At 43.3% G+C, this 26,337-nt stretch overlaps 1 protein-coding gene across 3 annotated transcripts in view; it reads right to left on the bottom strand.

The window, feature by feature from the left end:
• Nucleotides 1-359: 359 nt before the first annotated feature.
• The window catches only part of LOC129695498 (coronin-2A-like), a 122,886-nt gene continuing 96,908 nt past the window's right edge, over nt 360-26,337 (bottom strand). For all 3 annotated transcript variants that reach the window (XM_055632473.1, XM_055632474.1, XM_055632475.1), the window contains 8 exons: nt 22,051-22,230; nt 16,362-16,478; nt 10,359-10,463; nt 7,698-7,794; nt 6,949-7,061; nt 4,732-4,822; nt 3,308-3,543; nt 360-2,954 (listed from right to left, as the gene is read on the bottom strand). In XM_055632473.1, coding sequence (XP_055488448.1) covers nt 2,823-2,954; nt 3,308-3,543; nt 4,732-4,822; nt 6,949-7,061; nt 7,698-7,794; nt 10,359-10,463; nt 16,362-16,478; nt 22,051-22,230 — 1,071 coding nt within the window. In that variant the 3' untranslated portion in view covers nt 360-2,822. The remainder of the gene's footprint in view (nt 2,955-3,307; nt 3,544-4,731; nt 4,823-6,948; nt 7,062-7,697; nt 7,795-10,358; nt 10,464-16,361; nt 16,479-22,050; nt 22,231-26,337) is intronic.

The raw sequence follows: 26,337 nt of genomic DNA, 5'->3' as shown, positions 1-26,337 counted from the left end.
TGAAATGGTTAATCCCCAGGACTGAACAAGCGGACATGCATCTTTGTTAGCAGTTTAAAGTCCTGCACCATTCTTTCTCAATTGATTTTGACCGCAAAATACTGCAAACAGAATTGCTTCTCTGCAGCAGTGGCATTGATCAGGGGCCGCTGTTCTGGCAAAGGATAATATCAAGGCAGTTAAATATGAAGCAGCTTCGAATCAATGATTTTATGTCGCAACATTTTCCACTTGCTTCTATGGCTCTTTGAAGGAGCTCGTTGGCTATTGTATTTCCTGCATTACAAGTGGCTACATTTCATTAGCTGTAAAGCACTTTGGGATGACCTGAGGTCATAAAGGCATTACAGAGGAATTGATTTTGACCGCAAAATAGAACAAACAGAATTGCTTCTCTGCAGCAGTGGCATTGATCAGGGGCCGCTGTTCTGGCAAAGGATAATATCAAGGCAGTTAAATATGAAGCAGCTTCGAATCAATGATTTTATGTCGCAACATTTTCCACTTGCTTCTATGGCTCTTTGTAGGAGCTCGTTGGCTATTGTATTTCCTGCATTACAAGTGGCTACATTTCATTAGCTGTAAAGCACTTTGGGATGACCTGAGGTCATAAAGGCATTACAGAGGAAGTAGTTGAGGCAGCTACAAGAACAACATTAAAAGACATTTGGACAGGAACATGGAGAGGAAAAGGTTTGGAGGGATACGGGTCAAATGGGACTGGCTTAGATGGGTATTTTGGTCAGCATGGATGAGGTAGGCCGAAAAGCCTGTTTCTGTGCTGTATGATTCTATGACTCCAGTAATGCAAATCCTAAACTAACCACCATCAAAACTATTGAGACAACAGTAATGTGCTGCTTAATCTACTTATATCAAAAATATGAACAGATCAGCAAGTTCTATGAACCACGAGTAATTAAAATATGCCATGGGAAAAAAAATTCTGCCGGTACCACTTGGGTCAATAAATCTCATAAACTACTTGCTAAGCCAAAGGTGACAAACTTGGCTTGTGCTGATTTTTCTTTTGTTCCTTTTGGACATTTATCGATACCTGAAAATCTCAGAAACTTACAGCAAGACAAAATCAGCGGGAAAGTAAAAGGCAACATTCACAATTTATCGCAGAAAGCCAACAAGATCCATCAGACCCAGTGCAAATTTCACATGAGCTGCAATGAAAAGAAGTTCACAGTAAAATATCTCAATTAAATTATATTAATTTGTCCCAAGGAATGCTGAATCAAAGCAAAGTAGGGCCATCTCAAATGCATCCAGGTGTATTTTACCTGGAAAGAACAAAAATAACTGAATTGGAAAAAAAGAATGACTGGCATTTCTTTTAGAAAGGGAAATGGCCGTCATTTCAGGCCAGTCTCATTTACACAGGAAGCATCCTAAAATATTTGAAGGAGACATAAGGAATTGCAGATGTTGGAATCTTGGGCAAAACACAAAGTGCTGGAGGAACTCAGTGAGTGAAGCAGCATCTGTGGAGGCTATACACTGGCAAAGTTTCAGGTTGGGACCCATCCTCAGGCTGATTGTACTCGAGAGAAGAAAGCTGGAAGAGAGAGGTGGGAATGCAACAAAGCCTGGCAAGGGGTGGGTGGGTTTCCTCTCCAACGCCCTCTGAGTATTCAAACAGGTTTGTTTTTATTGAAAAGACCATTGTGGCTTCAAAAGTTGAGAATGCAACAGGATACTGGCCCATTGTTTGGTGTTATTCTTCAATGCACATTTGCAGCATGTCACTGAAACTGAGACACATCACCTTACAATGTAATAGGACACAATGCTGTGCATGTTTGCTGTGCAGTATGACAAGTCACATTCACCATTTCTTGGATTAAATAAAATTAGTTGAAGGCGTTAGCTACTTAATATAGCAAGACCCAGTTGGCATGTCTATGCATCAGCACACTTTGTAAAACCATTAACATTTGGCTAATCAAAGGATCTTGATGGTGTTTTAAAACTTTTATTTAAAAAAGGGAACTGTGTGACTAAAATTTTCTTTCACTAAAAGAAAAGTAGTGCTGAAAACAAAAGGTAGGCTCGGGTTAAATCCACACAATGCTCATTATGTTCAATGTCTTTTCTTGAACTGAAGGCTAACCCTTTCAAATGGGAACTTGTCCCTGTGAATCAGGTGCAGCTTGCTCATAGTGCAAGTGGCGGGTCCTGGAAAACTGATGCTGCAGAACTCAGACTGAGGAGAACAAAAGTTGCTAAAGTTATTAATGAAAAATAGCATCATCTGATGACAATATTTCAAGCTAAAAGCTGACCTTCCAGGTCAACACAGTTCTTGATTTAAAAAAGGACCAAGAGTTCAAAACAAATAATATATAAAAAGGCCGATCGATATTCTTGCATCTAATTTATCCCTTTGAGCATAATGGTTGGTTTCTTTTATTACAGGAGCCCTGATAAATGTGTGTGAATCAGCCTCTGATGGCAAGCATTAAAAAAAAAAGCATTTATATTTCATCCACACAATAAAAGCTGCAGTAACCACCAAAGTAAATGAGATGCAACGACACTGTAAAGCTCTGAACTGTAGATCATACCAAAGCCAGTAGCAGGGTTGAAAAAAAAAATCAATTTACACTATCATATAAAAGAGATAAATAAGAAACAAAAAAAGTGTACACCCTGTACAGTAAGTAAAGTTTTACAAATTAAACATCTTTTTTTCCCTCAATAAAAATATAATTATATTCAAGTAGACTGCAGCTCCGCGAAGAGCGCCATTTAATGGGCGAGTTATGTTGCCATAGTTTCTTCCTCCTTCACCCTGCCCCTTCACTGCTTTCTCAATAATCAATGGAACTGAAACGGACGTTTTTTATCTCCAATTCGAGCTGCTTCACCCGGACTTCCTTCTGTGCCAGCGTCTCCCGTAGTTTCCGAATCTCATCCTGCTGTCGGTAAAACATCTGCAGAAGCTGGTGGGGGAGAAAGAAATCAATCGATGTCTATTTCTAATTAAATATTTGAAATGTTATCCCCAAAAAGAGTTTAAATTGCTTGAATCTAAGGATGAATCGCAATTATTGACAAAAACAAACGTTCGGTTGTAAGAGACTGTGGGTACGTGGATATGAAATTAGTTACCGGACAGAGAGCGGCTGTTTTACGCACTAAACTGCACGTATTTGAGGAGCGCAGAAGTCAAATCAGCGGGAAAATTCAATAGATAGCGATCCATGGTTGTGATTGGCATGATAGTGCAGGGATCAATGTAAAGATCAGGGATAGTGTAAAATTCAGAAATAAAAGTTTTCATTTTCTAATTTACCTCATTCTCCGTTTTAGGGGGTGGACCCTCTGACAGATCGTACCCATTTGATATATAATTCCTCTTCTGCTCTTGTACTTTCTCTGTATGCGTTTGCTCCTGCTTTTGTTGGATTGCATTCATTGCCACGTGATCTCTTCTAATGAAGTCAGGCAGCTTGCACAGATCATTGCTTTTATTCTTGGTAATACACTGCTGGTTGTTAGAACCGGGCTTTAAAGATACGAGTATGGGATCTGAAACCATGAGAGTGAAAATTGTGATTAAAACAGAGAAAAGGTGCCACTGCTAAATGTGGAGCCAAACTCTTCAGATGAAGCAGATTCTACTGTGGTGTTAGCTTTGCTCAGTGAGAGGTTGAGAGTTCAATTCCCACTCCAGACACATGAGCATGAAGCTCCAGGCTCATGCTTCAGTGTGATACTGAGGGAATGCCACACCGTTGGAGGTACCATCTGGGATGAGGAGTTAAACTGTGCCTTCTACTAGCTGCTGCCTTCGGTGGCTATAAAGTATCCCAAGCATCTGCTTTCAAGAAGAGTGGAGGAGTTTTCTTCAGTGTCAGTGATAGTAAAGCCTTTGCAATTATTACAAAATTCACTTATGAATTTGTGCATCCATGCAATATTGGCCTAATCCAGATATATATTTTAATTTGTTCATTGTTCAGGATCTGGACACCACCAGCAACTATTGCCTTTCCCCAACAGTCCATGTGAAGATGTTGGTGATCTGCCTTTCTAAACCAGTGCACTGCTCCTGGTGAAAGTGCTGCCACAGTGCTGGGTTTGGAGTTCGGCGTTCAGATCCAGGGACAATGAAGGATCAGCAACATACTTCCAATCAGGGTCGTGTGTGACCTGGAAGTGAACCTGCAGTCAGTGCTGGCCCCACACTGCCCTTGACCTCTTTGGTGGCAGAGGTCATGGGTTTGGGAGGGACTGTTGGAATTTCCCAGTTGCACACTTTGTAGATGATATACACTGTAGTTGTAGTGTACAACTCATGGAGGGAATACATGTTTAGGCTCATGTTTGGAAGGCAAGCTCAACTAGGACTGCTTTGCCCTAAGTGATATCTAGTTTCTGGAGAGCTTCCCTCATTCAGCAAAGTGCAGAGTATCCTATCACACTCTTGACATGCTCTGAGCTGCACAAGTACCGGGATCATGTGTGGCAATTGTCCCTTGTGCTCTGTGGAGCACATATCCTTTAAACCAACCAATACAATAGTTTATCTGGTTATTTATCTCAATGCTGTTTGTGGTACCTCACATGTATGTGATGATGGAAGGCCTTGGGATGTCAGGAGATTGGTGACTCACTGGTGGAAATGTTCCTCCTTAACAATGACCAATGTCCTAATAGGGAAGGAGGACATGGGAGCCTGCTGGTCGAGCTTACCCGAGCAGGTGCAAGACTGACCTTTGTTGAATCCATTTAGCCACTCCTGCGCAGTCATTGCTGGCTGTGCTCCAGCAGTCAGTGGGTAGATATCATCTTGGTATGAATCTGACTGCAAGATAGATTGGAAACAGAGCAATCGCATTAGCACAGTGCTACAGTACATCATTACCTTTAACCTGCTCAACAATTCCTAAACTGTACTCAATGCCTGCATGCTCACACATTTCTTACGTCAAATCCCAGCATGAAGACCTATGGAGAGTCTTCAACTACACTTCTCATACCTGCCGGTCATAAATATACGTGTGCTACACTGCTCATTTATTTTATAAAAATGAAAAGTGATTCATATACTCCAAATATTTACAAATTAACTCTGTCATGTTTTTTTGAGTAATTCTTTAGTTTAGTTTTGAGTTTAGTTTGTTCTGACGTGTACCGAGATACAGTGAAAGGCTTTTGTTGTGTGCTAACCAGTCAGCCGTGAGACAACACATCATTACAATCGTGCCATTTTGTTATTTTTAAAGGAATGCAGTATCATCAGCATCGTTTACACTTGACTCAAATTTAGAAGAACCTTTGGTTGTTTCTTCCACTGTCTACACTGGATCAACTTCTGGAAAATGCTCACCATCACATCATTCTTCAATACTGCCTTGTACATCTCCTGCTGGAATGATATATTCATGCATATATTTCTATCTTGCACTTCCATAAGGTATTGGCTTGTATTGTAGCTTCAATCATCACTCCCACAACCGGTTTCTAAATGTCAGATTTCTGATATTTAAAAAAAATCTCCTTAGCTTTCTCTTCTATTCTCCTTTCAAGATTAGGCAGAACTAAACTTGTCAAGTACGGAGCATTCAATGCATTAGTAACTCAGCTTGAGTGAGATCCGTTATGGAATGTGGTGTTATTAATTGTTACCATCAGCCACACATGTAGCACTTATTTTATCAATGCTTCTTTGACAATTCTCACTGGTATGTCTAATATGCATTGGAGAATATATGGAGAAGTGAGTGTGTCATACCCTTATATTTACAAAGCACTCAAATAGAAATGAATTAATCTGGGGACCATTATCTCATAAGGTTGGTTCTTCCAGATAACCATGACACAATATTCTCATTTCCACAACAATGATCAGATCTACAAAGAAGCCACATGGCATATGACTAAATAGATAACATTGATCATTTTGGCACATAAAAGCATTTCAGCACATAAGATAGCCCTTAATCTAATTCCAACAGACAAAATCTTTGCTGATTAATCTGATGATTCATCACTCAGAGGGTTTAGTGGCACAAAGTGAACAGGATCATTATTTAAAGTTGGGTACTGTATCACAACTTCACGTCCCCAAGGATATGTTCTTAGGTTATGTCATTAATTGCGAATGACAAATCGATTTGACAATGGGATCAATAAGGTTTTAGATATTGATATATATGTACTATCATATTGTCTTACATTCTATTGCCATTCTTCAAATGCATATACAGAGTTAAGGATCAATTTAGCATTTTTCATATACACCTGCTTTTTAAACGACTAGTATTCTGCTTTGCTAGTTCTACGACTAGTATTCTGCTTTGCATGCTTTATTATTTATTTTTAAATATTTATCTTCTCATTTTATTTATTGTCCTTTTATTTTTACAGGTGTGATGGCACCTTAAGATCACTTTACTTCTTTGCTTGGAGTATTGAGAGAATCTGGAGCATTGGATAAGGGAGCCATTCGAAAAGAACATCTTGAGGATGATTAAGCCAAGCTCCCTGAGAGAGGGCGACATGCGAGATGGCAAGAGGTCGTTTCTGCAGGGTACAGTCTAAAAAAGTACTGGGGTGCTCTCAGGGTAACACTCTATTTAAGACAGAGATAAGGAGAAGTTGCTTTGTTCAGTCAGCAGTGAATGCTCTCCTATTAACCAATTCAAGGCAGTGATCAATAGATTGTTGGTCAAGAAGGGAATTAAGAGGCAGGAAAGTGAACTGGGTAGGTGCTGTGGAAGATGAGTTCAGATGTTATTGACTGGTCGTGCAGGCAGGACGGGGCCTGCAGTCTCCCACAGTAACTCACCACCATCACAAATAACAATGTGTTACTGCAAGGAAGTTGGTGAAACAAGGAGGGGAGGGAATTGTATCACAAATGCAGACACAGATCAGTCGGGCTGAATGGCCTGTCCTGTTTTGTACGTTCAATGTTTATTCTCTTACCCGCCGCGGGACAATCATGGAGACAGGCTCGATGAGGCCCTTGATTGTCACCAACTTGTAGAACCTGAAGACTTCGCAGGCAGTGACGTTCAGGCCCCTCTTTGGCATTATACCTTAAAACAAAGAGAAACAACTACTTTGACACCCAAAAACTAGTTGCCTTTTGAGCCGAGCTTTGTTATCTCACCAGCCAGAAAAAGTCAGTAAGTTTCCCATCTCTGACTAGGATATGCAGATCCACCCCTCTGGTGCTGTGAGGTATCACCCTACCCCCAACTCTGCCTCAACTCACCCGATGCATGGACATACATCCAGAGCTGGGCATCTCCAGACTTATGTCCTAAACTGAATTATACCAACATAACCAAAGTCTCTCCTTAGCCCCTCAAGATTATTTGGCCCTTAGTTAAGATATTCAGTGATAGTTCTAACACGATGTAAGCACTGTTTCCACATTTGCCTTATTGCACCGGATTAACAAAAATAAATCCAACCCAGATTTTGTTCATAATTCATCCAACATCAATTACTGTTTGCAAAAGGACTAACACATTTCTATCACCATCTTTCAGTTCCCCGTCTGTATTTATAAATGTAGTTGCTATCTCACCAACAATTGTGTCTTTTACTGCTATGGAATTGCTTTCCCTCTCCTGCTCAACTCCAATAAAAGGGAATATCGGCGACCAGCGCCAAATGTCCAAAGGCAAATTTCTCCCCATTATGGATTTTAAACTGGATAAACATACCCATTCCTTTCTGAGGTAATGGAGAGCGAAAATCCATCAAGAAGTGAAGGTACGGTTTCTCGGAGGTCAGTTGGTAGTATCGGATATTGCCTTCACCCTGTGGAAACAAAACAAAAATTGGGCTTTGTTAACAAGGTACAGTTGGTGCCACTTTAAATATTGGAAAGCAACCAATAACCAGTCTTAAAAGAGGTGCAACAGCATCAGCCATTTTCAGAAGGATCTTTGGATGTCATGGATCAAGATGGGCCGAGGAGCCTGTTCCTGTGCTGTACTATTCTATCTAGGTTTCAGCTTTGAATCAGTGGTGTTGCTCTCTTGTCTTAGTTCCAGGGATGTAGTGTCAAGCCTAATAGGAGGACAGTGTGGAAATACAATGGGCTGCAATGTCTCCTTCAGTCATTAAGTCCTGGTGGTAAGCATCAAAATATCGTTTGACCAGGTGTCTCATACAGATTATATACAGATAATATTACAACTCCAAATAAAGTTTGATCATACTTTTCCATGCTATGGTACTGTAATGTTTTGATGAAACATCCAAGCTTTGAGGAGAGTGGGGAAGACAATTACATAGAAACATAGAAATTAGGTGCAGGAGTAGGCCATTCGGCCCTTCGAGCCTGCACCGCCATTCAATATGATCATGGCTGATCATCCAACTCAGTATCCCGTACCTGCCTTCTCTCCATACCCCCTGATCCCCTTAGCCACAAGGGCAACATCTAACTCCCTCTTAAATATAGCCAATGAACTGGCCTCAACTACCCTCTGTGGCAGAGAGTTCCAGAGATTCACCACTCTCTGTTGAGGAGAAGAACCCAACATTCTGCAGTACAAGAGTCACTCTGGCAACCTCTGTATAAAGATCGCACAAGAGACTACAGATGCTGGAATCTTGAACTGTTGGAGGAACTCAGTGGGTCAGGCAACATTTGAGGAGGTAAATAGATGAACATTTTGGGTCTGATGAAGGATCCCAACCTGAAACGTTGGCTATCCATTTCCCTCCACGGATGCTGCCTGACCCATGGTACTTCCAGAAGTTGGTTTTTTTGTTCAGTATTATGAATATTAGCTCAGGAAATGCTACCAATGCACTACTTCTGAAGACTGACGTGCTTAAATAATTCTTCAGCTGGAAGACAGGGAGGTGCTAACTTCAGCAAATTATTTCCCAGTTCCTCAGTAACAAAACAGATGGATAGTAGGCAACAACTGGACTGAAGGTACAGCAAAATAAAAGGATCATGGCCAGCAAGACAAGATGGTGGGGGCAATGAGTCACATGCTAAAGGTCTCATTTGGAAATACAAAGGTGACCATTTAAATGCCAGGAAATTATGCAAAATATATATATTTTTCTCATTTTACAGGTTGTCGGTGTGTCTGATAAAGCCATAATTTATTGGCCATCCCTAGATATCCACGATAAGATGTGGTGAGTTGCCTTTTTTAACTGCTGCATATCTGGATTGAGTACAGGTTCCTAGCACTGTGAGGCTGTGGCTCTTCCAATTTCACCACTGTGCCCCCGCTATTCTGTCTCTGGTATTCTGATAAATGGTCAATTATTGATGAAATTGAGCGTTAGCCAGAGGAATATGGGAAAAAGGCAGGCACTGAGACTGCAGATTCGGGAATAATCAACCAAAAACAAACTGGAACGCACTGCCAGGAGTTGTGGTTGAAGTAGATACAATAGTTGCATTCAAGAGTCGTTTAGGTAGGAACTCAGCAGGCCAGGCAGCATCCGTGGAGGGACAGATGACATTTCAGGTTAGGGTCCTTCTTCAGACTAATGGAGTAGAAGGGAGAAGGTTGTTAGAGTGAGATGAGGGGAAGGGATGGGGCAAAGACTGGTAAGCGATAGGTAGATTCAGGTGAGGAGATGCGAGATCCACCCATCTCTCCCTCACCTGACTTATCGGGGAAAAGGCAGGTACAGAAATAGTCAGATTCCCCAACCACCACAATTTCTCTGAATCATAAACATAGACATAGAAACATAGAAATTAGGTGCAGGAGTAGGCCATTCGGCCCTTCGAGCCTGCACCGCCATTCAATATGATCATGGCTGATCATCCAACTCAGTATCCCGTACCTGCCTTCTCTCCATACCCTCTGATCCCCTTGGCCACAAGGGCCACATCTAACTCCCTCTTAAATATAGCCAATGAACTGGCCTCAACTACCCTCTGTGGCAGAGAGTTCCAGAGATTCACCACTCTCTGTGTGAAAAAAGTTCTCCTCATCTCGGTTCTAAAGGATTTCCCCCTTATCCTTAAGCTGTGACCCCTTGTCCTGGACTTCCCCAACATCGGGAACAATCTTCCTGCATCTAGCCTGTCCAACCCCTTAAGAATTTTGTAAGTTTCTATAAGATCCCCTCTCAATCTCCTAAATTCTGAGAGTATAAACCAAGTCTATCCAGTCTTTCTTCATAAGACAGTCCTGACATCCCAGGAATCAGTCTGGTGAACCTTCTCTGCACTCCCTCTATGGCAATAATGTCCTTTATTAGATTGAGGAGTAGCAGGCCCTCCTCATGTTCCAATGTTTGCATGTTCTATAACTGACTTAACACATTAATTGTCAGAAGAGAAGTTTTATCAGTGACACCAACACAAAATAAATGACAAATGAGAGTTCCACTCTTACCTTCCCTGCCAGGTAAAGCATGTTGGTGTCTGGATCATAGAATGGAAAGAGCACTCCCAGAGATCCATCCAATTCCTCCTCCCGTAAAGGCACAGCTATGTTGTCCTATTATTATTTGGGAAAAAATGGTGCATGTTAATAAATTGGACCAAAATCTTGGAAAAAAAATAGGATGGGGGTTTACATAGAACTGCAGAGGAACAGACCCCTTGCCAATGATATCTGTGCAGAGCATGATACCAAATTAAACTAACCCCTTCTGCCTGTGTGATCCACATCCCTCCACTATCTACATATCCATGTGCCTATCTGGAAGCCTCTTGAATGCCACCTTGATATCTCCCTCCACCACCACCTCTGGCAGCATGTTCCAGGCACCAACACTCTCTGTGTAAAAAAATCGTGTGTGATTAAAGGCACATCTCCTTTAAACTTTCCCACTCTTACTTTAAAGCTGTGACCTCCAATATTTGACATTTCCATCATGGGAAAGATTCTGACCGTCTTCCCCATCTATGTTTCCCATCATTTATACATTTCTAAAAGATCTCCCCTCATCCTTCAATGCTCCAGAGAAAACAACCTGTTTGTTCAACCTCTCCTTATAGCTTAGTCCTGCTAGCAAATTGTGATGGGACTGAAGGTTGCTAAATCCCCAGAGCCTGTTGGTCTGCATCCCAGGGTACTTAAGGAAGTGGCTCTAGAAATCGTGGACGCATTGGTGATAATTTTCCAATGTTCTATAGATTCAGGATCAGTTCCGAAAGGCTTTCAGAAAGCCTTTGATAAGGTCCCACATAGGAGATTAGAGGGCAAAATTAGGGCACATGGTATTGGGGGTAGGGTACCGACATGGATAGAAAATTGGTTGGCAGACAGGAATCAAAGAGTAGGGATTAACACGTCTCTTTCAGAATGGCAGGCAGTGACTAGTGGGGTACCGCAAGGCTTGGTGCTGGGACCGCAGCTATTTACAATATACATTAATGATTTAGATGAAGCAACATTAGCAAATTTGCAGATGACACAAAGCTGGGTGGCAGTGTGAACTGTGAAGACTTGGACAGGTTGGGTGAGTGGGCAGATGCATAGCAGATGTAGTTTAAGGTGGATAAATGTGAGGTTACCCACTTTGGTGGTAAGAACAGGAAAGCAGATTATTATCTGAATGGTGTCAAGTTAGGAAAAGGGGAAGTACAACGAGATCCAGGTGTCCTTGTTCATCAGTCACTGAAAGTAAGCATACATGTACAGCAGGCAGTCAAGAAAGCCAATGGCATATTGACCTTCATAACAAGAGAAGTTGAGTATAGGAGCAAATAGGTCCTTTGCAGATGTAAAGGGCCCTTGTGAGACCACACCTGTGTATTGTGTGCAGTTTTGGTCCCCAAAGCCTAACCTTTCAGTTCAAGAGTGAAAGGACTAGAGTGAAGAATTTTAAATGTATATACCAATAACAGAACAATGAAATTCTTACTTGCAGCAGCGTACCAGGACATAAAGGCAATGCAGCAATTCACACGGATAAATATAATAATCAGGAAATTGAGTACATTGTGTAATTTATCCAGTAAATTGTCATGGCAGCTGTTTCAGTGACCGTGTATAATAATTACGATATGCAAGTCACAGCAAACATAGTATGCACAGATATAAGGAACATAAACAAAAGTCATAGGAGCAGAATTAGGCCATTTGGCCCATTGAGTTTTCTCTGCCATTCAATCATAGCTGATCTATCTTTCCCTCTAAACCCAATTCTCTAGCCTTCTCCCCGTAACCTTTGACACAGTTACTAATCCTGTCAACCTCCGTTTTAAAAATACCCAATGACATGGCCTCCACAGCCACATGGCCTCCACAGCCATCCATGGTAATGAATTCCACAAGTTCACCAGCCTCTGACTAAATAAATTCCTCCCCATCCCCTTTCTCAAGGGATGCCCTTCTATTCCGAGAAATAGTCTGTTAAAAACTTACATTCACCCATTTTTAAATAAATATTCCCATCCGGCAGCATATCTAAATTATAGCAATGCACCTTAACTTCCACATTTGGTATCACTGGCAAATTATGATTTGCTTTTTCAATTCCCAAGAACAGAATGTAATTCCTGCAGCGGAGGGCCACAATTGATTTCATCAATGTAAAATTGTGTTCATTTCCTTTGTTCTTGATTTGCAAGCACAGTTCTGTTTTTATTCGTCATTTTGATGCTGCTTCAGTGAGTTTTTGAAAAAGGATTTCCTCAGTCTTACACAAACAATTGACTGGCACTATGCCACCTAGGGACACGAAGCAGCAACCTCATTGCATCATTGTATGCTACCTTGAGCCTCTGCATACTCTTTTTCTTATAGTTAGACCACAATTGAGCAGTATATAACGGTGTGATATAGGTTCTGAACAAGGAACACTTCACAGAGTCAGAGCACATAGAAAACTTCCTTATAAGTATGTTAGCTTGAAAATAAATTTTACAGCGCTGTCGGTAGAGATCTTTGTCATCCATCCAGTCATCGGATATGACATGACCTAGGTATTTAATTTCCTCACACACAGTTAGAGGACTGTCTGACAAATAAAAGGTCGGAAAAGTTGATTTCCTGTCCTCAGCGCTTCTAACTATCATTATGCGGCTTTTCTTAGCGTTATACTTTATGTCATAATCAAGGCCATACTGAGAGCACACCTTCAACATCTGCTGCAGCCCAGCACTATATGGACAGAGCAGGACCAGGTTGTCTGCATACATAAGATGATTAACAATAGTGTTGCCCACAAGACAGCCAGTTTTTAACCTATTTAACTGATTTGATAATTCATCCATATAAACATTAAATAAAATAGGAGACAAAATTCCTCCTTGCCGCACTCCGTTACTAACACAGAATGGAGCAGACACAACATTGTCCCATTTAACCTGAAACGTTTGATGGGCATACCAAAACACTAAAATTCTCACTCAAATTTTAGGGGCTTCACTTAGTGAAGACAGATCCAAAGTACATGTTCAATCCATTTTGGTTCAGACGAGGCTGAAGAAGGCCCCCGCCGGACCTGGGCCTACACTCTCACCTCTAACATGGATGGGGTTCAAGCCCTATCCCAGAGATTTGAGCACATAATTCTAATAATAATAATAATAATAACTTTATTTATAAAGCGCTTTTAGACAACATCAGTTACCACAAAGTGCTGTACATGGGAAATCAACAAAAAGTTATTACAAACTACTAAAACCATTAAGACGACAGGACTATAAAAACAGTAAAAAATTAAAAGACATTAAAAGCACTAAAACAGGAACAATGTCTCAGCCAGTGTCGAAAGCCAGTGAATAAAAGTGAGTTTTTAGGGAGGATTTAAAGATGGACAGTGAAAGGGCCTGTCTGATCTGCAGCGGCAAAGTGTTCCAGAGTGCCGGGGCAGCAACAGAAAAGGCTCTATCCCCTCTGAGCTTCCGCTTAGACCTTGGTACCTCAAGGAGCAGCTGATCCGCTGATCAGCTGCTCCTTGAGGTACCAAGGTCTAAGCGGCAGCTCAGAGGCATATAGGTGGAGCAGCTCAGAGAGGTAAGGCGGGGCGAGGCCATTCAATGATTTAAAAACAAATAAAATAATTTTAAAATGAACTCGAAAGTGCACTGGGAGCCAGTGAAGGGAGGCCAAAATTGGCGTAATGTGCTCCCTCTTTCGAGTTCCGGTTCTAAGATGACAGTCACAGTGTAGCGTTGTTGGACTGCTATCTGCAGGAGATGCTGCCTTGCTAAGAAGATATTGAACCAAGGTTATCACATGGACATAAAATTAAACGAATATAAAGGCAAGCAGGGGAGTTCTCCCTTGCTTCCTGACCAATATTTATCAGTTTTTGGTCATTGTCACTACTGCTGTTGGGAGCTGGTGGGAGCTGGCTGTGCAAGCATCTGCTAATGGTGTTTGTTTTTAATCTAAAAATGTTTAATTAGTTGCACACAGCTCAGGAACTCTCCCTGGGGCTCTGAAAATATAAAATGGACACAATCTCCCCTATTGTGGGCGGAACAGCTGCTGTCTCTCAGTTCAAGCAACTTGGATTCAATCCTCCCCTCTGGTGCTGTCTGTGTGGAGTTTGCATGTTCTACTTGACACCGTGGGTTTACTCCGGGTGCTGCAGTTTCATGCCACATCCCAACTCGTGCAGTTTGGTAAGTTAATTGTCGCCAGTGAGTAGGCGAGTGGTAGAATGGTACTGAAGGGAATGCGGAGAGAATAAAATGATTTAGGATGGGAGCCCATGTTGTCTCACCTGATGACTTTTTTCCTGATAGATTATTAGGTGGTAAAAGATAAACAGCACCATGGTGTTTCTATCAGTCAATGAGTGATCAAGCCAATTTTAAAGGGAGATGATAAATGGTGGTCTATGGAAGAATTCAGGGCCACATACTGGTCTTGAAATAGTTACTTGCAAGGCAGGAGGTTGAGGTAAAGGGCTCCAGTTGCAGGCTGTGGCCTCAAGGTGGCACTGTAGCTCCACTGAACAATCAATAATGCAGGTACACAAAAATGCTGGAGAAACTCAGCGGGTGCAGCAACATCTATGGAGCGAAGGAAATAGGCGACGTTTCGGGCCGAAACCCTTCTTAACGTCGCCTATTTCCTTCGCTCCATAGATGCTGCTGCACCCGCTGAGTTTCTCCAGCATTTTTGTGTACCTTCGATCTTCCAGCATCTGCAGTTCCTTCTTGAACAATCAATAATGCAGCATCTATCCCAACCTAATGTCAAACACCTGTGCTCCACCGTTTCATTCTCTCATGTCACAAGCTCAAGTTGAATTTATTTTTGCTTATTAAACATAGCGAGTTCCAGTTCTGAAAATTTAAATTCATTCATTTAGCCATTCATTCATTTAGCCATAAGAACAAGGCTAACATGCACACACATGCACACACACAAAGACTTGGAGAATTCCTTCATTGTCTTACTTTAAATATTCACACATGATATCAGCATTCCTTCATTATAACCGAGCAAATATCCTGCAACTCACCATCTACAGCACGCAACGAGCACATTAACATACAGAAGATAAACACAAAAGCTGGAGTAACTCAGTGGGTCAGGCAGCATCACTGGAGGAATAGGTAATGTTTCGGGTCATAGAAACATAGAAACATAGGTGCACGAGTAAGCCATTCGTTGCTTCGAGCCATTACCGCCATTCAATATTATCATCTAAAATCAGTACCCCGTTCCTGCTTTTTCCCCATATCCCTTGATTCCTTTAGCACTAAGAGCTAAATCTAACTCTCTCTTGAAAACATCCGGTCAATTGGCCTCCACTGCCTTCTGTGGCAGAGAATTCCATAGATTCACAACTCTCTGGGTGAAAACGTTTTTCCTCATCTCAGTCCTAAATGGCCTACCCATAAACTGTGTTCCCTGGTTCTGGACCCCCCAACATCGGGAACACTTCTCCTGCATCTTGCCTGTTCAATCCCTTGAGAATTGTATATGTTTCTCTATGTCGAGACCCTCCATCAGGCTGAGGCTCAGGGGAAAGGGGACCGAGAAATGTATATGGTGATATAGAGAGATAAAGGACAAATGAATGAAAGATATGCAAAAACTAACGATGATCAAGGAAAGGTGGAGCCCACAATGGTCCATTGTTGATTGTGGACCTCAATTCACCTACTCTGGGCGAGAGACCATTTGCATCTACCCAATCTATTCCTCACATGATTTTAGACACCTCAATAAGATCACCCCTCATCCTCCTGTGCTCCAGGGAATAGAGTCCCAGCCTGCTCAACCACTCCCTGTAGCTCAGGCCCTCTAGTCCTGGAAACATCCTCGTAAATTTTCTCTGCACTCTTTCCAGCTTGACAACATCTTTCCTTTACCATGGTGCCCAGAAATACTCTAAATGCAGACATGAATTAATGAAACTAAGATTACACCACCGTCAGGCCCCCCCCCCCAGCCAGTTGGGCTCCTCCATCATCCACGTACCTGATCCCAGAGAACGATTTGCCGATTGTTCCACTTGGAATATCCCACCGACAGGATCATTTTCAAATTGCCCAGGTGCACGACCTTGATGGCCCTGTGTGCCAAGTGGTTGGATTCCTGAAAAAGATTAAAACACAGGCTGTGACTGAAGGAAGAGGTGGACACGAGCTCACACAGAGGTCAGTTCGCATTAACCAACCTGATCTCCCGGTGGCTCAGCACTTCAACTCCCCCTCCCATTCCCAATCCGACCTTTCTATCCCGGGCCTCCTCCATGATCAGAGTGAGTCCCACCGCAAGTTGGAGGAGCAGCACCTCACATTTAGCTTGGGTAGTTTACACCTCAGCGGTATGAACATTGACTTCTCCAATTTCAGGTAGTCCTTGCTTTCTCCCTCCTTCCCCTCCCCTCCCCTTCCAAGCTCTCCCGCAGCCCACAGTTTCCGCCTCTTCCTTTCTTCTTCCCGCCCCCCACCCCTACATCAGTCTGAAGAAGGGTCTCGACCCGAAACGTCACCTATTCCTTCGCTCCATAGATGCTGCCTCACCCGCTGAGTTTCTCCAGCATTTTTGTCTACCTTCACACAAAGGTCAGATGGAGCAAGATAACTGTGACTAGCAGCGCCCTTACACAGTTTGGCAGATGCAGTATAATGTGGATAAATGTGAGGTTATCCATTTTGGTGGCAAAAATAGGAAAGCAGACTATTATCTAAATGGTGGCCGATTGGGAAAGGGGGAGATGCAGCGAGACATGGGTGTCATGGTACACCAGTCATTGAAGGTAGGCATGCAGGTGCAGCAGGCAGTAAAGAAAGCGAATGGTATGTTAGCTTTCATTGCAAAAGGATTTGAGTATAGGAGCAGAGAGGTTCTACTGCAGTTGTACAGGGTCTTGGTGAGACCACACCTGGAGTATTGCGTACAGTTTGGTCTCCAAATCTGAGGAAGGACATTATTGCCATAGAGGGAGTGCAGAGACGGTTCACCAGACTGATTCCTGGGATGTCAGGACTGTCTTATGAAGAAAGACTGGATAGACTTGGTTTATACTCTCTAGAATTTAGAAGATTGAGAGGGGATCTTATAGAAACTTACAAAATTCTTAAGGGGTTGGACAGGCTAGATGCAGGAAGATTGTTGATGTTAGGGAAGTCCAGGACAAGGGGTCACAGCTTAAGGATAAAGGGGAAATCCTTTAAAACCGAGATGAGAAGAACTTTTTTCACACAGAGAGTGGTGGTGAATCTCTGGAACTCTCTGCCACAGAGGGTAGTTGAGGCCACTTCATTGGCTATATTTAAGAGGGAGTTAGATGTGGCCCTTGTGGCTAAGGGGATCAGGGGGTATGGAGAGAAGGCAGGTACGGGATACTGAGTTGGATGATCAGCCATGATCATATTGAATGGCGGTGCAGGCTCGAAGGGCCGAATGGCCTACTCCTGCACCTAATTTCTATGTTCTATGTTTCTACACACGCCACCACCTGAAGCATCCCACTTACAGCTTATTGATGACACTAATGTGAACAGTTACACATACACTAGGTTTTTAGTGTGGAGAACTCAACGACAAGCAATGTTTCTGCAGCAGCCTTGGCTTCCATCTGCTATTCACTGTGCAGCCCGCTCAGTGCAGGCTTCATTAAAGAGTTCTAAAAAAGTACTCCATTTACTTGTTTACTCCATTTTATTTGGACACATTCACTTCTTTGAAATATTGCATGAGGGGAAAACAGTTTTACTTTTAGTTTTAGTTTGGAGCAACAGTTGGGAAATGGGCACTTCAGCCACTGAGTCCATGCCGACCGTCGATCACCCATTCACATTCGGTCCATGTTATCCCACTTTCTCATCCACTCCCCACACATTAGGGGCAATTTGCAGAGGCCAATAAACTCCAAACCCACATGTCTTTACAAGGTGGGAGGAAACCGGAGCAACCGGAAAAACCCACGGGGTCAAAGGAGAACATGCAAACTCCACACAGACACAGTACCCGAGGTTAGGATTGTACCCGAGTCTTTGGTGCTGTGAGACAGCAGCTCTATCACCTGCTACGCTGTGCTGCCCTTGACAGGCCAAATGGAGGCAAGGGGGAGGGTGGGGGGAAGAGCAGGCGGAGAGGAGGATATGTGACTGACGTTCCAGGAACTCACTCAGTTCCAGTGGCTTGCAAAAGTATTCATACCCCTTGAACTTTTCCACATTTTGTCACGTTACAACCACAAACGTAAATGTATTTTATTGGCATTTTATGTGATAGACCAACACAAAGTGGTGCATAATTGTGAAGTGGAAGGAAAATGATACATGGTTTTCAAATTTTTTTACAAATAAAAAACTGAAAAGTGTGGCGTGCAAAAGTATTCAGCCCCCTTTACTCTGATACCCCTAAATAAAATCCAGTGCAACCAATTGCCTCCAGAAGACACCTAATTAGTAAATAGAGTCCACTTGTGTGTAATCTAATCTCAGTATAAATACAGTTGTTCTGTGAAGGCCTCGGAGGTTTGTTAGAGAACATTAGTGAACAAACAGCATCATGAAGCCCAAGGAACACACCAGACAGGCCAGGGATAAAGTTGTGGAGAAGTTTAAAGCAGGGTTAGGTTATAAAAAAATATCCCAAGCTTTGAACATCTCAAGGAGCACTGTTCAATCCATCATCCGAAAATGGAAAGAGTATGGCACAACTGCAAACCTATCAAGACATGGCCGTCCACCTAAACTGACAGGCCGGGCAAGGAGAGCATTGATCAGAGAAGCAGCCAAGAGGCCCATGGTAACTCTGGTGGAGCTGCAGAGATCCACAGCTCAGGTGGGAGAATCTGTCCACAGGACAACTATTAGCCGTGCACTCCACAAATCGGGCCTTTGTGGAAGAGTGACAAAAAGACATTGTTAAAAAAAAGCCATAAGAAGTCCCGTTTGCAGTTTGCCACAAGCCATGTGGGGGACACAGCAAACATGTGGAGGAAGGTGCTCTTTTCAGATGAGACCAAAATTGAAGTTTTTGGCCTAAATGCAAAACACTATGTGTGGCAGAAAACTAACACTGCACATCACCCTGAACACACCATCCCCACTGTGAAACATGGTGGTGGCAGCATCATGCTGTGGGGATGCTTTTCTTCAGCAGGGACAGGGAAGCTGGTCAGAGTTGATGGGAAGATGGATGGAGCCAAATACAGGGCAATTTTGGAAGAAAACCTGTTAGAGTCTGCAAAAGATTTGAGACTGGGGCGGAGGTTCACCATCCAGCAGGACAACGACCCTAAACATACAGCCAGAGCTACAATGTAATGGTTTAGATCAAAGCATATTCATGTGTTCGAATGGCCCAGTCAAAGTCCAGACCTAAATCCAATTGAGAATCTTTGGCAAGACTTGAAAATTGCTGTTCATAGACGCTCTCCATCCAATCTGACTGAGCTTGAGCTATTTTGCAAAGAAGAATGGGCAAAAATTTCAGTCTCTAGATGTGCAAAGCTGGTAGAGACATACCCCAAAAGACTTGCAGCTGTAATTGCAGCGAAAGGTGGTTCTACAAAGTATTGACTCAGGGGGGCTGAATACTTTTGCACGCCACACTTTTCAGTTTTTTATTTGTAAAAAAAATTGAAAACCATGTATCATTTTCCTTCCACTTCACAATTATGCACCACTTTGTGTTGGTCTATCACATAAAATCCCAATAAAATACATTTACGTTTGTGGTTGTAACGTGACAAAATGTGGAAAAGTTCAAGGGGTATGAATACTTTTGCAAGCCACTGTATACATGCACATTTTAAAATAACCACAATGTTTCAGGAAATGGTGCTGTCATGCACACTCTGCACACTGACAAGTAAGAGAGCCTTGTGACCAAGCGACCATGGTCTGCATTCTTCAGTTTTGGCTTCCTTTGAAACACAACATTTTTGTTAAGATGTTGGCAACAATTCAATTGCACAGACCAATGGTTCCCTGCGTCAGACACTCATTGGCAGTTTAACCTCAAAGTAAAAGTCAGAGAAAACTGCTCAACTCGGTAAGCACCAAAACACATTTACTAATCCTCACTCTGCTTACTCCAAATGTCATGCAATTATCTTTTTAAGCAAAGAATGGATAGTGTTACATGTGAGCCGCGATATTACACAAAGTGCTCCATGAACACAATTTGTCATTTTTAATTATTTCATGAACAGCACAATTTGTAAAAACATCTTTGTCATTTTGTATACAAATCCAACAAAACTCCCTTTATCCTTCAATCTCCCACCTAACCAACAAAGTCAGTACCGCACTGACTGAGGTAGTTCATTTTAGTTTAGTTTAGAGATGCAGCGCGGAAACAGGCCCAACGGCCCACCGAATCAGCGTCGACCAGCGATCCCCGTACTCTAGCATTATTCTACACTCTAGGGAACAATCCTTTACAATTTTGCCAAAGCCAATTAACCTACAAACCTGTGCATCTTTGGAATGCGGGAGGAAACCGGAGCACCCCGGAGAAAACCCACATGGTTACGGGAAGAATGTACAAACTCTGTATAGAGAGCAACCGTAGTCGGGATCGAACCTGGGTCTCTGGCGCTGTAAGGTAGCAAATCTACTGCTGTGCCACAGTGCCGCCTTTAACTGTCCAGGTAGTGTCTCAGTTAGACATTAAAGGCACCACAGATATTTTTTTGAAGAAGAACATATAAGTCCTCTTTGATGGCCTGGTCAACTCCAACCTTTAATCAACTTGACAAGGACAGGTAACCTGGTTGTTGCCACATTGTTCATTCTGGAAGCTTGTTGCGCAGCTTTTTTTCACCACGTTTTCATTAAAAACTTGCTTTCCCAGTAAATACACTCCAAGGCACCTCCTAGCAATGCTATCAAACAAAAGTTGACAGTAAGATGAGATAAAGAGGGAAAGCTGGCCAGGGAGGGAATTCCTGAACTCAAAGCCCAGGGAGTGGCAGCTATGAAACAGCGATTAGAAATGAGAGTGTCAAGAGGCTGGAATTGGATAATGATCAGAAGCAGCCAAAGTCGGGACATGCGGAAGGGGGTGGTGGGAGGATGGGGGTTGGGGAGGGTAGGGGGGAATGTGGGGGTAAGGGGGGAGGGGTGGAGTCTAAATAGCATGGAAAACCACCAAGGAAATTTGGGAAATGGCAGGATTTGGAGCCAAGGTACGGCAGTGATCAGTGGGTGGTTGCTGAATCATGCAAGTTAATCCAAGTCCAGCAGAGCAATGGAGGAATTTACCCTCCTTAAAGGTGGAAGCTGGGCAAGAGTATGTTGAAATGGTTATGTTCAGAGTAACAAGTCGGGAGATCCAAGGCTATGTACAAATGCAAGTTCCTCTATGTCTTGTGTAGGAAGGAACTGCAGATGCTGGTCAGGCAGCGTCTCTGGAGAGAAGGAATGGGTGACGTTTCGGGTGGAGACCCTTCTTCAGACTGAAGTAACTCAGCGGGGCAGGCAATGTCACTGGAGAGAAGGAATGGGTGACGTTTCGGGTGGAGACCCTTCTCCAGACTTCAAACGTCACCCATTCCTTCTCTCCAGAGATGCTGCCTGTCCCGCTGAGTTACTCCAGCTTTTAGTACCTATCCTCTACGTCTTGTAATGACATTGTAGAAAACTAATTCCTAAATTGTGAGCTACTGTTTTCCACAGTGGCGAGTGTAATCTTTCATTCCTACCTGTAAAACCTTCCCTGTGTGACTGTCAATGACTCGAATCCTCTTATCCTTGCACGAAGTCACCAAGTGGCTGCCATTGGTGTTGAAGGACATGGAGAGAATTGCATCCTTGTGGCAATCCAGGATTCTCACTGGGTTGCTGATCAGCGACTCTCCTGAACTCAGGTTCCAGATTATTATCTGTGACAATGAAGACAAAGCAGAGCTTGATGAGCCAGTATTTAACAGGTCGGGCCATATAACCTTCTCATCCTCAATCAGGATGCCTAGTTTACAATTTACTAGAATTATATTTGAAACCCGTAAATTAAGAGCACAAACTAAAGCTGTATTTCCTGGAGACACAAGGGCCTGCAGATGCTGACTTGCAAAAAAACCCCCCCATAAAGTGCTGGAGTAACCCAGCAGGTCCGGCGGCATCTCTGGAGGACATGGATAGGCGATGTAAAAAGGGTCCCGACCCAAATCGTTGCCTATCCATGTTCTCCAGAGATGCTGCCTCACCTGCTGAGTTACTCCACCAGTTTTTGTCCTTTTGTTAAGAGCTGCCATGATAAATTAGGCATTGATCTAATTAATGAGTGAAGTAAGCCACTCTTTCCTATCTACCCCCACCACTATTTAGATTCACCACAAATACATTTTTGCTTTTTGTCTTCACCGCTCACAATAACATTGTTCCATGTTCTCCCCTCTCCCCGGTTTGAGATTCTCCAGAATTCCCTTTATTTATCAGTGAATGCATCATATTTACAGTTCCAAATTCTGGTCTCCCCCAGAGGCGCAAATATTTTCACATCAATCGCATTGACCTTGTGGAGACTTATCTCAGGTCTCCCATGGCCTTCTCTTTGTGATCCCAATTGGTTGACATAATGAGATGGATCAACGGTATCGTCACAAGTGACGTTGATGAGCGCTGACCTCGATGACCTCTGCCTCTCTCCACAGCGATACCTCTGACTCCCGCAAGTACCCTCAACATTCCATCCTCTTGTGCCTGAACATGCCATTTCTGACACAGACTCCTTCGCTGAAACTGGTGAATCCAATGTTGAGCTGTGGACTGCCCAGAGGAAGGTGAGATGTTGTTCCTCAAGATGATAACTTCATACGTCCATAAGTTATAGGAGCTGAATTAGGCCATTCGGCCCATCGTCAACTCCGCCATTCAATCATAGAATTCCTACTGTTCTCCCATTCCTCTCCCTCTTTTCCAACTTAATGCTCATCCGCTTTCTCAACTTTCCCAGTTCTGATCAAAGATCATTGAAACTGATGCGAGGCCAATTGTGAACATTACATTTGGGATAGGTAATATTGTGTTGTCAAATGATATTACAGCATTACAGTAAGGATTACTGGCAGGATACGAAGGCTTTGTAGAGGGTGTGGAAAAGGTTTACAAGAAAGCTGCCTGGATTCGTGGGTCTTAACTTTGTCGAGATTGGACAAAAGTGGATAGTTTTCTCTGGACCATGGCAGTTGAGGGGAGACCTCAGATTATATTTGAAACTAGACAGGAACTATATATAACCATGCGATGCATAGAGGGTAGACAATCAGAACCGTTTGTCAAAGGTGGAAATATCAAAAACTATCAAAGGGTGGAAATATCAAAAACTAGAGAGCATAACTTTAAAGTGAAAGTGGCAAAGTTTAAAGGAGTAAGCCATTTAGAACGGAGACGAGGAAACACTTTTTCTCACAGAGAGTGGTGAGTCTGTGGAATTCTCTGCCTCAGAGGACGGTGGAGGCGGGTTCTCTGGATGCTTTCAAGAGAGAGCTAGATAGGGCTCTTAAAAATAGTGGGATATGGGGAGAAGGCAGGAACGGGTTATTGATTGGGGATGATCAGCCATGATCACATTGAATGGCGGTGTTGGCTGGAAGGGCCAAACGGCCTACTCCTGCACCTATTGTCTATTGTCTAAACGAGATGTGTGGGACAAGTTTTTTTTTAGACAGATCATGGTGGGTGCCTGGAATGCATTGCCAGGGTGATGGTGGAGGCAGATATGATAGTGGCATTTGAGAGGCACATGGATATGCAAGAAATGGATGAATATGGATCACACACAGAGAGAGTGTGGGGCTCCGGTCACGGAGCTGCGGACCTGCTCACCATCGCGGAGCTGGCCGAGTTCGGAGCGGGTGGAGCTGTGGTGGCGCTTGGCTGCGACCTGACCCAGGGGATTCGGAGGCTTACCGCAGGTCTGGTGGACAGTGACACTGGGAGCCCGCGGGTCCCTGCTGGGAGACCGCTTTTCGGGGCTTCCGCAACGGCGACTTCACCCGCCCGAGTCGCGGGGTCGAGGAGTGCTTGGAGCGGGGCTTTACATCATCGCCCCGCGCAGCTTGGAACGGCTGCGGGACTTTGCTAGCGCCTGCCGGGGGCTGCAACAACAAGACCCGGAGCGCAGCCTTGCATCACCCGGCGCGGCGTTAATGGCAGCGGGACAATTGCCATCGGCCGCCGGGGGCTTTGACTCTAACATCGGGAGGAGAATGAGGAGTGCAGGGGAGAGATAAGTTTTTGCCTTCCATCACAGCGAGGAGGAGATGTGCTGTGATGGATGTTTGTGTAAATTGTGTTGTGTCTTGGGTCTTTCTTGTGTGTATGACTGCAGAAACAACATTTCGTTTGTACCTCAATGGGGTTCAAATGACAAATAAATTGTATTGTATTGTATTGTGTTGTGTTGTGTTGTATTGTATTGTGTTGTATTGTATTGTATTGTATTGTAGGAGATTAGTCTAACTTGGTACCGTGTCTGACACGTACATTGTGGACCAAAGGTCCTGTTCCTGTGCTCGTCTGTTCTTCGTTCTATATTAAGGGGAATGTTTAAGAAGCAGATACTTGGATTAGGTCACTAATCAGCCATGATTTAATTGAACAATAAAACGGGTCTAAAGTCTGGCTGTTCTCCCCTGTCCCTCAGAGCTGATGAATAAGTTCAATTATACAAATGGAAAGTACAGCATAGATGGTGCTCTTTCGGCACTTGTTCCTGTGTTATTGTTTAGATCCTGATAAATGAAGGAAATTAGCCCAGGAAGCTCAGTTGCTACTTCCTTTACTGTGCAATCATTCCCTCCAATCCATTAAACATGAGCCAGAACAAAAACAAATTATGCCAAATAGATTATTGCTCAGAGAGGCAGAGGCACAGAGAGACACGCACAGTCAGAGGGAAATACACAAGATGGTTCAGATAGAACCAGGTAGCTGGAGAGAAACACAATCATTAACGAGGGGGATAGATATAAGCAGTCATAGTCATATACATACTCGCAGGCACACAGACACAGACACATAGACACAGGCACACAGACACAGTCACATACACACAGACAGACACATAGACACAGACACAGCCACACATACACATACACACAGACAGACACAGTCACACAGACACAAAGACAGACACAGTCACACAGCCACATACATACAGACACATACATACAGACACATACACACAGACAGTCACATATGCACAGACACAGTCACATAGACTCAGACACAGACACAGACACATATACACAGACAGACACACAGACACAGACACATATACACAGACACATACACACACACACATACACACACAGATACGTACACAGACAGACACATAGACACAGACACATGCACACAAACACATACATACACAGACACATACACACGCAGATACACATCCCTGTGGTGAGAGAAAGAGAAAAATGCACATAAATCCACAGACACAAACACACACAGCAATATGCAAACAGAAATAGAAATAAGATATATTTAATAGGAACCCGAGGTGAAAAGAATTACAGAGGATAGTGGGTATATATAACAAGCTGCTAGTGGAGGTAGTTAAGGCAAGTACTATAACAACATTTAAAAGGGATTTAGACGGGTACTGTATGTGGATAGGAAAGATTTACAGATGTATGGGTCAAACACAGGCAGGAGGTGCTGACGTAGATGTAGCATCTTGGTCGGCATGGGCAAGCTTGGCGGAAGAGCCTGGTTCTATGCTGTATAACTCTTATGACTCTAAAGGAATTTTTTACAGAGAGAGTGGTGAGTGCCTGGAACACACTGCCAAGGGTGGTGGTGGAGGCAGATGGGACAATGGCGATTTAAGAGGCGTGAGGGGCTGCAGCAACATTTTGTGGGGACAATAAGTTGGGATTTAGTTGCAACCAGTCTCCAATTCTCACCCACAGCTCAATGCAAGACAGAATCCCAGGGATGGAAATAACACCGCTCAGTGGTGCACCAAGGCAGGACTGTCA

Source organism: Leucoraja erinacea, chromosome 3 (assembly GCF_028641065.1).
Source record: "Leucoraja erinacea ecotype New England chromosome 3, Leri_hhj_1, whole genome shotgun sequence".
NCBI classification, from domain to species: domain Eukaryota; kingdom Metazoa; phylum Chordata; class Chondrichthyes; order Rajiformes; family Rajidae; genus Leucoraja; species Leucoraja erinaceus.
The sequence above is the reverse complement of the archived record's forward strand: the minus strand, read 5'-3'. Positions and strand labels throughout refer to the sequence as shown.